Genomic DNA, 15668 nt, shown 5'->3' on the forward strand with positions numbered 1-15668 from the left:
GCACAGAACCCTGATGCTTTGCAGCGATCTAAGACTATTTTAGACAAAGAGGAAAGTTATATTTTTGGGAATGTTGAATCTAAGAGGAGTAAAATTATAGGGTGTATTTTAGGCACCAAGAAAGGCCTCTTTGGAATTTGCACAAAGAGATGATTAAAAGGCGAAGCATCACTCGAGCCCGGGACATCCCTGCCATAGCCACCGCCCTTTCCAAATGTTCTGGCTTCTTTGCTGCACCAGAGCTGGGCGGTGGGTGGGGGTGTCCGTCCATCTATCATATCCGCCTCACTGTTTGGGCAGTAACACAGCTCAGCATTGAGCAACCACAGAGTCTGGCAGCCAATTTGTTTCCTAGCGATTATCTAGGATGGAGAGTCACTGGGAAGCTTCCCTCTGAAATTGCTAGTCAGCTACCCATCAAGACACCAGTTATCTGGGGTCCCCAGAGGTGGCTTGTCTTTGGGAAAAGCCAAGGTGTTGAATCTGAGGCTCGTAGTCACCTGCCCAGCCACTGACCAGCCCGGTGAGACTCAATCATGGCTGCTGATTGGCTATTCCTGGGTGGAGGGGAGCTTGACCCACTGGTCAGTGGTCAGGCACCCAGGCCCAGAGCCTTCCATGGGGTAGGCTCTCAGGAAAGACTAGGTGGTACCACCCCTTATGGCAGAGTGAGTCACAACAACCTGTGAGAATGTAGAGCCCCATTTAGCCCTTGACCACACAGGGATCTCCAAGACAGTGATCTTAACTGAGTCTAAGGCTCAATTCTTAGCCAGGGGCAATGCTGCCCCCAGGGAACATTGGCACTATCTGGAGACTGGTGTCTAGTGGGCAGAGGCCAGGGATGCTGCTCAACATACTATAGTGCATAAGGCAGCCCCACTTCCCCCAACAAAGAATGATTCAGCCTCAGTTGCCAGCAATGACAAGGCTGAGAAACCTGCTCTAATTTAGGCCCCTGTAGGACGCACAATTGAAAATTTGGCCTGGGACTCTGGATGGAGTCTGCAGGAAGACCTATAGAGCCCATAACCTGGATAGAGCTGCTCGTTGGTGAATATTGGTGAGATTGTGGGAATGGGGGTGAGATGACAAGGACACACATCTCCAGTTCGGCCAAGTACCTGGGTTGGTTCTTGCCCCTCAGGATGTGACCACGCCCCTCCTACCAGAGTTTACCACCTGCAGAACCTCTGCCAAGAAGTCAGAAGTGGGACCAGGCACCCCAGGTCAGCTGCCCACCTGTTGTGTAACCTGTAGCAAGTCAACATCTCTGCTCTACCTCCTGATCACTCCTGCCCCAGGGCCTTTGCATATACTGTACTCTCCGTCTGTGATGTTCTCACCACCAGCATCTAACTAAGTTCTGCCCCAAGGCCTGCTGGGAGAGTCAAAGGAGGGAATGTCTTGTAGCCAGCAGAGCCAAAACACAGTGTGGTTACTGCCACTTTGTACCCTGAGGCTTTGAGGGGCCATTTGGTCTTCAGGGGTCATTTGGTTCTTATAGCAAGCTAGTCTAGCTCAGAAGCCCTGTGTGTCATCTGCAGAAGAGCAGGGAGTAAGTGAGTGCCGAGATGAGGGGACACCTTGTTGAGAGTTCAGGGTGGCCTCCTGTGCATGGCTGAGCTTCCATGCCATTCAGAGCTTCCCCTTAAAGAAGATGCAGGGAGAGGCCTCCAAAGAAGCAAAGGCTAGAAGCAGGCCTCTGGTGGAAAGTGAAAGAGAAAATTGTATCCACCCCAAAAAGAGGTGGCCTGTGGCACTTTACCCCAACCACTGGGGATGTTGCAGGGCCTTTGGATCCAGTGGTCCTCCTCGGCTCAGGTCAGCACCAGCCTTGGCTTCCCCGGCCCAAGGAAAATAGAGTGACAAGGCAAGTGGGCTGTTGCCCCTACTGCCCCTATTCAGTAGGCAGAGTGGATTACCAGCCATAAAAAGGAAAGAATACACACGCTAGGCATGGATGAACCTCGAAAACATTATGCTAAGTGGAAGGAGGCAGACACAAAAGGTCACATAGCCTGTAATCCCAGAAATGTCCAGAACAGATAAATTCATGGGGACAGAAAGCAGATTAGTAATGGCCAGGGACAGGGACTGAAGAACAGGGAGTGACTGCTCATGGGGACAGGGTTTCCTTTTGGGGTGTTGAAATGTTCTGGAACTAGATGAGAGATGATGGTTACACAACATACTGAATATACTAAAAGCTACCGAATTTTACATTAAAATGGTGAATTTTATGTTATGTGAACTTTAGCACAATTAAAACAGAAATGCAGAGTGGACTTTATATGACTGGAATACTCCCCATTGGGACACGCCTCGTCCAGCGTTCAGATTTCTTCCCATAGATCTCGTGTCTCTCTGATATCAGTAGCTAGAGAAGGGAGGGTTATAATAAATGCAAGTTTTAATCAAGTTCCATCAGATGTACAATATTAGCAAACAGGAGCCCAACTTTCTTGGAGCCGATTCTGTCGGCTTTGGCCTCTTTGGTCGCCATGGGTACCATCTCTCTGAGCCCAGCTGGAGCCCCTGATCCAGCAGTGGAACATGGGACTACTTCAGGGTCAGAACTTAAGCCTTGTCCCTAAGGAATAGGCCATAGGTGGAATTTCTCAACAAGGGTGGCAAGTGTCTTCAAAGTGTTTTATCCAGCCCACGTGTCTTGAACATCATCACCATTTCCATCCATGGAAGCCCACTTTGGACATTCATTATGCTCACTGATGAAATTTCTGATGTTGAGTGATAAAATTAGCCAGAGTGGGTTGTGGCAGCCACTCCCAAAGTATACATCCTGTATTAAGCAATTTAAGTTGAAGCTCTCATAGAGTAGCTTAGACCAGGGATCTATAAACTGTTTTTGTCGAGGCCCATGTAATTAGCATTTCTTGATTTTAGGGCCCTACAGTCTCTGTCGCAAGGACTCGGCTCTGCATCATAGAGCAAAAGTAGCCACAGACTGCACATGGTGAATGAGTAAGGCTGTGTGCCAATAAAACTTATTTACAAAACAGGCAGTGGGAGAGAAAATCAGACAGACCCAAATTGACAGACATTCTACAAACTACCTGACCAGTCCTCAAAACTTTTAAGGACTCAAAAACAAGGAGATTAGAGAAAAACTGAAGATCTCCAGGTAAATAAAGTGTGGACTTAGTTAATAATTATATATCAATCAATATTGGTTTCTTAGTCATGATAAATGTACCGTCGTCATGTTACAACAGGAGAAACTGAATGCCAGGTACATGGAAATCGGCTTTAATAGTCTCACAACTTTCCTATAAATCTAAAATTAAAAGTTTATTAAAAAAAAAAAAGAAGGTGTCAAGCCAGATTTGGTCCGTGGGGCATAATCTGCAGACCCTTGGTTTAGACAGACTCCCACTACTTGATGAGGTGTGTAAAGCAAATTTCGGGCAGGTAAGGTCATGGCAAACTGAACTTTAACCTAACACACCTCCGTCCCCTCCCGCTTCCCCATTTCAGTCCACAGTGCCATTGTCAGTGGTCTTTGGTCTTTCCTCACTGTCACCGTATCCCGTTGTTTCTTCCTCTGAAACATCTCCCACCACCGCCTGGGCTTGAGCCACAGTAGCCCTGCTGGGGTGTGCAGGTGACAGTGTTCTGCTGCTGGGGTGGTGTCTAGCACACCCGTTTTCTGGCCGGGTCCGCATTAGGATACAGTACAACCCCCCACAGGAAAGTTGACTGAGGCCTCTGAGCTCAGTTTCCCCACCTGTCTAATGGGCAGATGAGCCCTTGCTTCTCAGGGCTGTGAGAATGCAGAGCTAAGAAGCGGCTCTCAGCGATGACTTCTCTTGTGGCTCTTTCTGCATCATCACGGGAACCTGGTTTCTCCTCCCTCGACCCTCTGCCTTACTGTACCTGACAGAACAAGGCCATCGTGTGGCAGGTAGAATTTGGCCTCACCTGGTGTGGGGTGCAGGTGGGGAGTGGCTAATCTTGGTGAGGCCCTGGGGTATGAAAGTTTCCCACCTCTGTGCATTAGAAAATCAATCTGATTAAACTAAGTATATGGAGAACGAAGCTCTTTGCTCCATCTCACCCTGACTAGTTCAACCCTTACTCCAGGTGTTCCAGAAATAGAGAAGTAGATATCCTCTTACTTTATTTCTTCCCAGAGACCCTCATAATAAATCCTAGAGGAAAATTTTAAAAATAAAAATAAAAAACCTTAGAGAAGTAGTTCTCACCCTTCCAGGAATCAGAAGAACCCCATCCAGTTCTGGTTTAAGAATTTAGATTTCTCAACCTTTCCAGAAATTCTGCAAGTCTGGGATGGGGCCCAAGACTGTATCCTTAACAAGCCCCCACACCCCACACTTGGATTCTCAACTTTCTGTCCCTCACCCCGACTTTGCAGAGCTGCACGGTAGTGGTGACTCACTGAGGGAAATAGGCAGTTCCCCTGGGCAGTTCTCCCCTGCTGTGGGTCAGGGTGCCTCAGGATGACAGATTTGCCAACCCTGGGTAGAAAGGGTGACCCCTTCTCCAAAGGTGTAGAAAGAGGCCGTAGTGCCTGCAGGGAGGTGGGTATTCTGGAGACCATAGACTCTCCCTGTAGCCCGCCCCAAGGACCTCACCTTTCCTCATGCGTGCAAAGGCTTGGTTTTGCTGCATAGAATGTACCAGAAGTCCTTGGCTGTTATCATCAGCACCGGAGTCTTTACAGTATGGAATGGTGTAGGGAAGCAAACATCACCTCAAGAGGAAACCTTCCATAATGAGTCACCCACTTACAGAACAAGGCCTTCACTCACTCCCCTCTTGGCTCAGCCTAAGCGCAGCTCCTTCTTATTTGTCCACCAGAAACAGTGAGTCCTCTCTCCCCACGTGAGCCAATGCAATGCAAATCAGTTGTAAAGTGAGTCTTGCAAAGGGCGCAGGATTTCAGGAAGTCATCAAAAGTGACCTGGAGAATTGCTGCAACCCCTAGTCACTTGCCCACACTTACAAGCAGCAGAGAGGGCAGAGAGCTAATGATGGATGGAATGAGTCTATGTGCTGCTAAGTTTAAATGGGTGTAATCCACCTATTGAAAGAAGAGGATTTTTAACTTGGCTCACAAGCAGAGTTCAACTACATGCCTCATGAACAAGACACATCTAAACCAAAGTGGTTCAGGAAGCTAAAAATAAAGGGAAGACATGGGCAGAACAGGCAGGTAGAAACAGGAGGAGCAAAGCTGTAATTCCAACGTGGAGAAAGTAGCAATCGAGCCTCTGAACTTTACATGTGATGAAGAAGATTCATCATAATGCCAAAAGCCTCAATTTACATTCAAGGTTTAATAGTTGTCTCTATATATGCACCAAACAACGTAGTCACTGCCTTTACAAAGTAGAAATTATAAAAGATATCGGCAGAAACAGCTACAAACACAAAGCACAAGGCTGGCTGAGTGAACAGCAGAAGGCAAGGATGTAAGATGGCCAGATCATGTGCTTAAGGCAGATCCTGTGGCCATATCATAAGAATAAACCTTAAGTATTCACGGAACGTTCACAAAATTCATTCCTTATAAGGTCACAGAGAAAACATCTAGAACTTCTAACAGTAAAAATATTACAAGCAACATTCTTAACAATGTGATAAAACTAGGAATTAATTTTTAAAGTCCCCTCTACATGGAAATTTTTTTTAAAAAGTTAACTTCTGTTGAACAATTCTTGGATAGAAGGGGATATACAAACCAAAATTACAGATTTTTTAAAAGTCACAAAAACAATATATTATCGGAATCCTCGAAATGTATTTAAAACAGTTGTGAGAGGACATTTCATAGCCATAAACACTTTACATTCATAAACATGAATGAATGAAAGTAAGTGTATTAATTTTCCACCTCAAAAACCTGAGAAAAAGAACCAAGGAAACCCCAAAGAGAATGATTTGGGTGTCAGATGGATGAGCCAGGGATCTTGATGCATTCCTCAAATATTTCTGGTGCAATAAGAACCAAGCAGGATCTTCTTCCATTAAAGCTTGATCTGTTTTTTATTCCTTCTGTGATCTAGCACATGGTTTCCACCTAAACCAAAATTTAGGGAAAGATGAGATATAATAACTTGTTTCATATTTGGGTTTTTTTTTGTTTTTTAAGATTCCCCTGCCCCACCTCCCCTAGACCCACACCATGACAGGGTTTGAAACTGGTCCTTGGTGAGAATCTATCCCTTTCTAAGGGCCTCATCTTTGCCCCAGGAGCCTTTGCTGCATTTCCATGTTTCTGTCCACGTCTGTGGCTGACGGTAGTGTTCTGGATAAGAGTGACAGAGCCTGTTATGTAATGGGAACGTGCGGTGGGGCGAGTGTCATGTCACTTAGGTCTCTGCACATTCCTGCAGCCCCTCCATCTGTCCAGCCAACCAGCTAGTGGCCGGCTGTCAGGAGCCTGCTGGATGCCCGAAGCTTCACGGGCAACTGGAAGAGAACAAAACTGGGCCAAATGCTGGGTGTCAACAAGGCCCCGGAGAGCCTCCACTTCCTCATCTATAAGTCGGGGAGCCATGAGGTTGCGGGGGACTCCTCCACTTCCTGCCCTGCACCCACAGCCCCATTGAGCCTGCAGCTGCCACCTGCACAGGCTCGTGGGGGTTGAGGGTTCTTGTCTCCTGCCACACAGCTGCCTCCTTTCACCCCCGTCATGCTACCCCCTCCTTCCTATCATCATCCTGGTCTTCACACAGCATCCTCCCTTCTTGGAACAGGTCACCCCCTCCTAAACCCAGTGCCCCCTCCATGGTAGTTCTGTAGAAAGCACATCAGCTGTGTTGCTCACTTCCCCACTTCCCGCCCCCTCCGGCTTCCAGGAAGCGGGCTTCTGTGTCTGTCTCTGGCTTCTCAATGTCCCAGCTGTGCCCCAGGGGAGACTACTCAGCCTGTGCAACATTCACACCCTCTCATGCCCTCTCTTGTTCACCCATCATGTGTCTGAGTGTCAGCGTCTTCTCCCAGCCCCTGGCACCTTGGGGAGAAGGGGCTATTTAACTGAGAGCCCCTGATTCACTGGTGGCACAATTTTCCTATAAACGGCCAAATTGAGGGTCAGTATTTTCAGCTCTCCCGGGCCAGTCTCCATCATGACAACTCAACTCCGCTGTTTAGTCAAAAGCAGACACAGACCATATGTAAGCAGACATGGCTGTGCACCAACGAAACCTTATTTGTGGACACCGAAAACTGAATTTCATATCATTTGCACATGCTTGGAAATGTTCTTCTTTTGATTTCTTTTTTTTTTTTTTTTAAGCATTTAAAAATGTCAATACCAGTCTTAGGTCATAGGCCATACAGAAACATATGGCTGGCTGTCATTTGCTGACCCCAGTAGAGGTCAGTGTCAAAGTCCGAGCTTGCCCCTGCATCAAGAGAGCATCCTTCACATGGCCATAGCCATTCATGCACAGATCATCTGTGGCTGCTTTATGCTACGCCAGAGTTGAGCTGTTGGCAACAGAGCCCAAATTTTTGTCACTTGGCCCTTCACAGAACAAGTTTGTCGACCCCTAATTCACACAGTTGCATTTCATCCTTAACCCTGGAAGGCAAGGGTTTTCTCCCTAATTTTACAAGAGAGAAATCTGGAACCAGTTAGCCCCAGTTAACATACCTGATAGCCTGGCACCTCCAGCCCTCCCACGCAGGCCAAGGGTTATTTTCCAGCATTTCCATGCAGGAAAGCCCCGGCTCTGACTCGATGCCCCGGGGCTGTCTGCTCAGCAGACACAGCAGAGCAGATCCTCTGGGCAACTTGGTCCACAGGCTGGCTGGGTGGGGTCACTGCCCGTGGAGCTCCTGTGCTCCATGTAGGCCTGGCACAGCCATGGGACAGCCCTCAGGCCTCTTCTTGCAGGGTCTGACCATCATCCATGTCCCCAGATGGGCAGCTCCTATCAGTAGGTGTGGGCTGAGTAGTTTTTCATGTAGAAAGGTACAAAGGAATGGAAAACACTTGGGAGAAGAATAACTTGAGTCCCAAGTGGTGGGGCTGCTGTGCCAGCACCAGCTTCCAGTCACTCTTGAGTGTCGAGTTCTCCCCACCCAGCTGGAACGGAAGGCCAGGGCGTGGGGGACGATCTCTCTCAGCCCCATCTTTAGGCTCTGTTGTGGCCTAATTTTTGCCAGTGTTCTTTGGTCAGTCTCAGCCTGTCCCAGCAACACCGCTTGCTCCTTTGTATCAGTGCCTGTCCCTGACCAAACACGAGAGATCCCAAAGTCCTGCATGGCGCGGGGAACAGAGGCTTCACCCAGAGGTGGCATTGCAGAGGAAGGGGCAGCATCAAGGCCACAGGAGGCAGCAGGCAGCCCACCCTGCCCAGATGGGTTGTGGATGCTCCCACAGGCAGTGACATCCAATATCACCCAAAGAGGATGTGTGGGGCATCCCTGGCAGAGCCCCACGGGAGAAGGGGGTGTTCTTGTGGCTAGAACAGTGCCAGGCACACAGCAGCTGTTGTGTTGTCGTCAAGTGAATGAATGAGTGTGTGAATGAACGAAACCACAAATGAATCACAAACACTTGGAAAGTGAAGTCCCTGTGGCTAGAAGATCAGGAAAACAGAGAAGGCCAACCAAGATGAAGCCGCTAGAATGACCTAGAACTTTCCTCCAGGAAAGAATGGCCTCAGGAAATTCTGGGGGTGATAGAGCTATCCAAAGTCTGGCCACTTCAGCCTGGCTGGAAGGATGACTGCCCTGTGCAGCGAGGCTGGGGGACTTCTCTCCAGAAGACCCTAACCTAGGGGTTACCTGTCAATATAGGAGACAGGTGAGAATGTTTGCCTTTCGAGCTTATTCCACAGGCCTTGGGTTCTGACATCTGAAATCAAAATGCTGTTTGCCTAATGTGATCTATCTCAAGGCTCGTTCGGTTTTCATGTGATACGTGGGAGAGGCTAAGTGTGGTGAACTCAGGGCTTGGGCCTTGTCAGGCAGGCACCCTAAAAAACCCCAGGCCCACTTGCCTGGCCCTGGGCTCTGAGAACAGGTCTGAAAACGGAGCCCAGGCTGCAGGAACTGAGAGTCTAACAGGCGAGGCATGGGCTGGGAATGGGGACACTGGGTTCAAAACTGTTCTCAGAATTTAGGCAGGTCTGTTGACTTCTGTGCCTCAGTTTCCTCACCCGAAATGGAGGTTGCACATCTGTCTCTTAGAGTCATGCAAGCAAAAAGGAAGAGTGGGAAGCCGACAGCAGGCCCGGTGTGGGGCTGGTAGACACCATGGTCATGGTATGATGCTGTCATCGCCAGTCTTCCTAAAATAATTACTGTACATTTCAACCAAGAGAAGAACTATCCTATTTATGCACCTTCTCGAAATATGTAAGTGGAGTGCTCGACCCTGGATGTCTCCAATTTTAAAAACTTCTTTGAATCTCTCAAAAGAATCTCCAAGACAAGGGCAGTTAGACAGCTAGACATCCCCTGCCTGGTCCTTAGCATCCTTGGAAGGGTGGAGGCCGCCTAATGGGCACACAGCAACCCCCCACCACCCCCCAGCCCAGGCCTGGTCTGCCCCTGTCCGAGGAAGGTGGGTACAGCTTCTTTATTAGTTTTACCTAGAAACCATGACCCAGGGCAGGGTTGAATATGGGCCATCTCTTTATGGTTTTTTTCCCCAAAGTATACAACTTATATTAGGAAAGTGTATTTTATATTATAAAAGGAGAAAAAGTATTTCCGAGAAAGTAGAGAGGCCTTTCCCTCATAGCATTTAACAGGGTTTTGGGTTTTCTGGCCTGGTGGGCAGATGGCATAAACATGTGGCTTCCCCAGCCCCAGGGCCAGATTACATCTCATCATTGCTGGCGCCTGGGTCCTGCTTCCTCCCTGCTGTCCACCCCCGGCCCCACATGAACCACCAAGCACACCAGCCGCCCTCATGCATGGAGGCCATACAAGTGCCCCCGTACAGCCCCAGGAGCAGCCACACAATAGCTCCCCTCGCAGCAAGCGCCAGACCAGTGTTTCCTCCTCCTCCGATGTATAATAGCACCAACCGGATATTTTTAGATTGGCTTTGAAAAGTCACAGTGTGCTGAGACCGCATTCCAGACACGTGAGGTCACCAGGCCCCGCACTAGTAATCACAGAACCAGAGTGCAAGTGGGCCCCACATCCCCAAGACATTCCCTCTTGTTTCCAGCATGCCAGGCCTGCCTGTTTCCTTAGAAATCGCCATGGAGACTTGTCTCGAGTTCAGAAGGGACCACCGTGGCTCTTTGGGGTGCAAATGTGCATTTCTGGGGTGCCTCTGAGTCAGGCTCCAGACCTGGGCGCTGCAGGGACCCCGTCACAGAGAGGCCTGTTACCCCAGGAGGGAGCCCACTTGGGGCCGCTTTGTCATCTGCTCGTGTGTAGAACAGGCAGGACTTCACAGGCTTGCCCACAGGAGTCATTTTAGCACAGAGCAAGCCGTCCTTGGCTCAGATGCCACCCCACAGGCTCTGGCAAGCGTGGAATGAAAGAAGATGGATTCGCTATCTGTTTCCCAGAGCAGCACCTCGAGGGCTCACAGGCTTTGTCTCAAACAACATACACAGTTCTAAGGCTAAACTTAGGAGAAACTTGAAATTAAACCTGATAAGACTGTTTTCTTTCCCAGAGGAGCCTTGAGCACCTACAGTGCACACGAGGGCCCTCAGAACAGAAGGGAGAGTCCAGTGAGGCCCAGACGGCCCAGCCCAGCAAACCCTGTGTACTTGCATCTGTGTACAGTAGTGCTGCTCAGCCTGCATGATTTGGCCGTCTCTGGGGATGTTTTAGGTTGTCCCATGTTTACTGATATCTGGCAGGTAGAGACCAGGGACACACTGCTCAGCACCCCATACTTACCGTACAGGACAGTCCCACCCCAGAGGTGATCCAGCCCTAAGTGTCAGCAGGGCCGAGTTCCAGAGCCCTGCACTGGGTTCCAGAAACACTCAGGAAAGCCGTGTGGACCCAGGCCTTGTCCCCAGCAGCTGGTGCACAGCCAGCGGCCAACAACTCGGTCCAACCCGTCAGGACCTGGTGATGAGCCCAGTGTTTAATCAAACCCACAAACACTTTTTCAAAACCCAGCAGCCGATGGGTCCCAAGGCGGCATTTGTGAAGAGGAAGGCTCGGTTCCGTGGCCGCCATCTGACTTGGGAAAGTGCCTCCTTGGACTGGGTTCCACCTCTGCACAGCCATGTGGAACCCCCAAAGCACCCAGCTGATACTCCTACCCTGAGCAGACCCTCCCCCCAGTTTGGGGCCAGGTCGCCTCCCCAGGGACTCTCGTCCATGGTCACTCTCCCACTTGGTGACTTGATGGTTGACTCAGGTTTTCCAGGGAAGTCTGCTCCCCAGGCCTGGAGCCCCTGGATCAGTGAAGCAAGAACTCACTCATCCCGTGACCCCAGGAGTGTGACCAGCACATGGGCCCTTTCGGAGTCCCATCCTGGTCTCAGGCCCTGATGAATGGAGCTATTCACCAAGGAAGTGTCCTGGGCCTTCCCACAGATGCTCGTTTATGGGGCTTCTGCCTTCAGGCTGCCCCCTCAGGAGCTCTGATCGGTGATTCACCTACATTCATCCATTGCAGAATGAGACCTTCAAGGAAACCCAGTCTCCTCTCCATGTTAGCACATCTCGTTCCTGACTCCCCTGCAAGCCTGACCGCTTCTCCCCCCAAACCCCCATCAGACCTTGGTAGTGACCTTGCCACCTCCTCTTTGTTGCCCTTGCCCCTACCCCACCTCCCCATGCAGCTCAGCCTCCTCAAACAGCAACATTATCAGCCTGATACCCTTTTTGCTGCCACCAAGCTTCCCTTTGCCCATGTGGCTTTGGAGCATCACTCCCCCCATGTTACCCCTCCCTCCGCCCTGCCACCTCTACCTCTCCCTAAAAGAGGGAGCCCAACCCCCAGGCATCTTCCTGCCTTGAGTTTCCCTAAGGCCCCATCATACCCTCTCCCTGTCTTAATCCTTCAGGGGCAGTGGGTACGACATGCGAAGGGAAAACCCTAGGAACCTGAGTGGGGGGCAGCGGGTGTCCTCTGTCATAATCTGGTTGGTGGTCACATGGGAGGCCCCAGGAGGGACCCCACCAGGCTGCATGCTCCATGCACTACGTATACTTTCCATTTTGCAAATGAAGCCCTGAGTCATACTACCGCACAGGTGAGACCCGAAAACATGCCTAGTGAAAGCAGCCAGACACAAAGACCACGTATCGTACACCCCCACTCATGTGAACGTCTAGAACAGGCAAATCCAGAGACGGAAGGCAGATCAGTGGTTGCCAGGGGCCGGGGGAGGTGGTGGGGAGTGACTGCTCATGGGGACAGGGCCTCCTTTTGGGGTGACAGACATGTTCTGGAACTAGCGGTGGTGGTTGCACAACATCGTGAGCTAAACGCCACTGAATCGTTCACTTTAAAACGGTAGGTTTTATGTCAATTTTACCCCAATTAAAAAATAATAATTTGCTGTGAACTGCTTGTCATCGCATAGAATTGCAGGACCCTTCCAGGGTGACACCTAGCTCCATGCCCGCTCCCTCATGCCCAGCCTGGTTGGTGCCTTTCTGGAAGGAGCCAGATAATAAATATTTTGGGCTTCGAAAGCCAGGCAGTCTCGGTCACAGCCTCTCTGCCTTCACAGCACAGAAGCAGCCGCGAACAATCCATAAATGAACAGACCTGGCTATGTGCCAGGAAAACCTCATTTATGGACACAGACATGAATAGAATTTTCACATGTCAGGAAATATTACTCTTCTTTTAGTGTTTTTTCAAAGCCATTTACAAATGTAAAAACCACTCTTGGCTCATAGGCAGTAAAAAAACATACAGCAAACTGAATTCGGCCCACAGGCTGGAGTTTGCTATATGAAAATTATAACTGGGAAACAGTTCTGATAATTGGCATTTTTAACTTCCCAGACTTAAAACTGGAGCCCTTCCTTCCCACAACCTGTTGGAGTGCACCTGGACTGCACACCATTGTGTTCTTTAGTCGTCACCTGGGCCGCTGAGTGACTTCCACTGCATGAGTGTCTGTGATGCCCAGAGGGAGCTCTGAGGCTACAGACTGAGGCCTGTAGAAATTTCATCCTCACCATCTGAAAACCTATTTTTGTGTTCCTCACAGGCTTTTGGGAACGCCAAAACAGCCCACAACAACAATTCCAGCCGATTTGGGAAATTCATCCAGGTCAACTACCTGGAGAGCGGCATCGTGAGAGGGTGAGTTGGCAGCTGCCTGAGTTGTGTGCTCCAGCCTTAGGCGTCCCTGCAGAAGGGAGCCAGCCTGAGAACAGACATTTGTGAGTCATACAAGGAAGGCAGTGGGAGTTTAAGTCCTCGATGTGAAGGTCAGAGCATTGGGTTGAGATTGGGAGTATAGGTGGAACAGGCAAGAACACATCAACCTGTTTCTTGGTCTTGATGAGGTTCCTAATTTTGTCAGTCTTGGATAGCACAAGCAGAGGTGATGTAGACTCTGGCATTTGTCAAACATGTGCCCCTTTAGCCAGACGGAGATGTGATACTGGATAACAAAGCGAGGCAGTTGTCCAAGGAAGTACTGAAGGGTGGACAGGTGGATGAATGGATAAATGGATGGACAGATGGACAGTTGGATGGGAGAATGGATGGATGCTTGGATGGGTCAGGGAATCAATGGATGGCTATGTGGATGGTGGATGGATAGATTCGTGGTGGGTGGGTGGATGCATAGATGGGTAAGTGGGTAGGTGGTAACTGGATTGTGAAGTGGTTGCCTGGTAGAAGAAGTTAAACAAACCAACATTTGTGCCAGAAATGTGAGTTCCTCAGATGCAGGCACAGTTGCTGCAACCAAATGTAACACTGAAATTGTGTTTATTTGCACTCAAGGCAATAGTTATACTTATGAAAACATCTGACAGCTTTGTGCAATAAATTAACGCTATAAGGAATTATCTATTTGTTATAGTTTTTAAGCCATAACATTATTTCAGAATTCAGTTCTGTAAGATTTTTTTTCTTTAAAAAATGTATATTCTCTGTCATTTCAATTGGTTAAAAAATATATTGTGATTTAATACTTTGTAGTATTCTGGGGTATTTTTTATTTACAAAGAAGTTCTTATAAGCCAATAAAACTATTTTGGAGTAAAAGAATAAAAAGATATTTTGGCACAGCCCATTGCCTGGTCACTTGAAGAAATCCTGCCCCCTCCACATCTGGCGTGGGAGTTTTCAATGGCAGCAGGATTCGTAAAGGTTTCAGGTGATGCTCTGAGCAGCAGGGCGAGAAGCCCTGTATGTTAGAGTTGGGTGGACCTGAGCAACAGGCTCCTGGAGGCCGAGAGAAGACATTTCAGGAAGGGACAGGTCCTCGAGTGTGACAGGGACTGGGCTATCTCGATTCTTTTGTCCATCTAATGATCGTTCCAGTTGACAGTTCACATTCAGAACATGAACAGGAATGTTGTTTCTGTGAATCCTTCAGCCTCTGGCTTCCTTCCTTTTTCCTGCTGCCCAGGCTCTGAATGGGTAGTGGTGTGGGTGAGAGGCCTTCAATAAGTGGTCTCCTCTGGCCCCTCAGTCTTCAGGGGTGCTCGGAAGCTGGTCATTCTCCCCACGGCCCTTCTTCTCCTCCAGCCATCTAGTTGTCCTTCCTTGAGTGCTCCTGGGCCCCAGCTCAACACCTGTGTGGGCACTACCACCCACCCATAGTGTGTGCCGCACATAATTAATCAGACACCTGGTGCCACTCACCTGTCCCATGGGCCTTGGCCTCTTCTTCACAAAGACCCTCACCTCTTCTTTAAAATTTTTTGGGGGCATATCCATAGTGTAATGGTTAGCATGTCTGCTTTACATGCAAAAGGTCCTGGGTTCGTGCCCCGGGTGGAGCCATGGACCATACCCCAGGTGCGCCAGGCCCCAGGGTCCCCAGGTACGCACCGTGAGCGTGTAGGGGGAGATGCCCCACCTTCAGAGGTCCAATTATTTAAAAAAAAAAAAAAAAGGGACAAGGCAACATCCATAGGTCAGGGGTGGAACATGGGGGGGGGGGGTTGATTAAAGAGGGGAAAAAAAATTTTTTTTTCTCCCAGTGGTCCAGCAGGAGATGCCCAAAGTATCTGACTAGGCAGACTATACGAAAACATACTATCTTGGGGGGAGCAGAGGTGCCAGGAGGCCGCCTCACGTTTTTCTGGGTCTTGAACTGGCTCCGCAGGCCCCAGGCCAGAGCCTTTGCTCCCAGTGGGCACTGTTCCCCTCCTCCTCCCCCCAGCTCTCCTTCTCCGTGTGGTCTCCATTTGATGCCCTACGGCTGTTGTAACAAAGCACCATAAACCGGTGATTTAAACCAATAGGAATTTCTTCTCACACAGTCCTGAAGGCCAGAAGTCAACTCAAGGTATCAGCAGTGCCCCATTCCCTCCAGAGGCTCTAGGGGAGGATCCTTCCAGGCTTCTTCTAGCTTCTCGTGGCCCCAGGCATCCTTGGCTTGTAGCTGCATCACTCCAATCTCTGCCTCCATCTGCGCACAGTCTTCCCTTCTGTCTCTCTGTGTTTTTTCTCTTGTCATTTAGGATACTTGTCATTGGATTTAGTACCTATCTAGATAATCCGGGATGATTTCATCTTGAAATCCTTTACTTAATTACAT

General features: G+C 49.4%; 1 protein-coding gene across 9 annotated transcripts in view; it reads left to right on the plus strand.

Moving 5' to 3' along the window:
- The window catches only part of MYO9B (myosin IXB), a 76137-nt gene that overhangs the window by 23607 nt on the left and 36862 nt on the right, over positions 1 to 15668 (plus strand). For all 9 annotated transcript variants that reach the window (XM_016157699.2, XM_016157691.2, XM_016157693.2 and 6 more), the window contains one exon: positions 13155 to 13249. In XM_016157699.2, the coding sequence (XP_016013185.2) occupies positions 13155 to 13249 (95 nt within the window). The remainder of the gene's footprint in view (positions 1 to 13154; positions 13250 to 15668) is intronic.

Source organism: Rousettus aegyptiacus, unplaced genomic scaffold, assembly GCF_014176215.1.
Source record: "Rousettus aegyptiacus isolate mRouAeg1 unplaced genomic scaffold, mRouAeg1.p scaffold_m13_p_16, whole genome shotgun sequence".
Classification (NCBI taxonomy): Eukaryota; Metazoa; Chordata; class Mammalia; order Chiroptera; family Pteropodidae; genus Rousettus; species Rousettus aegyptiacus.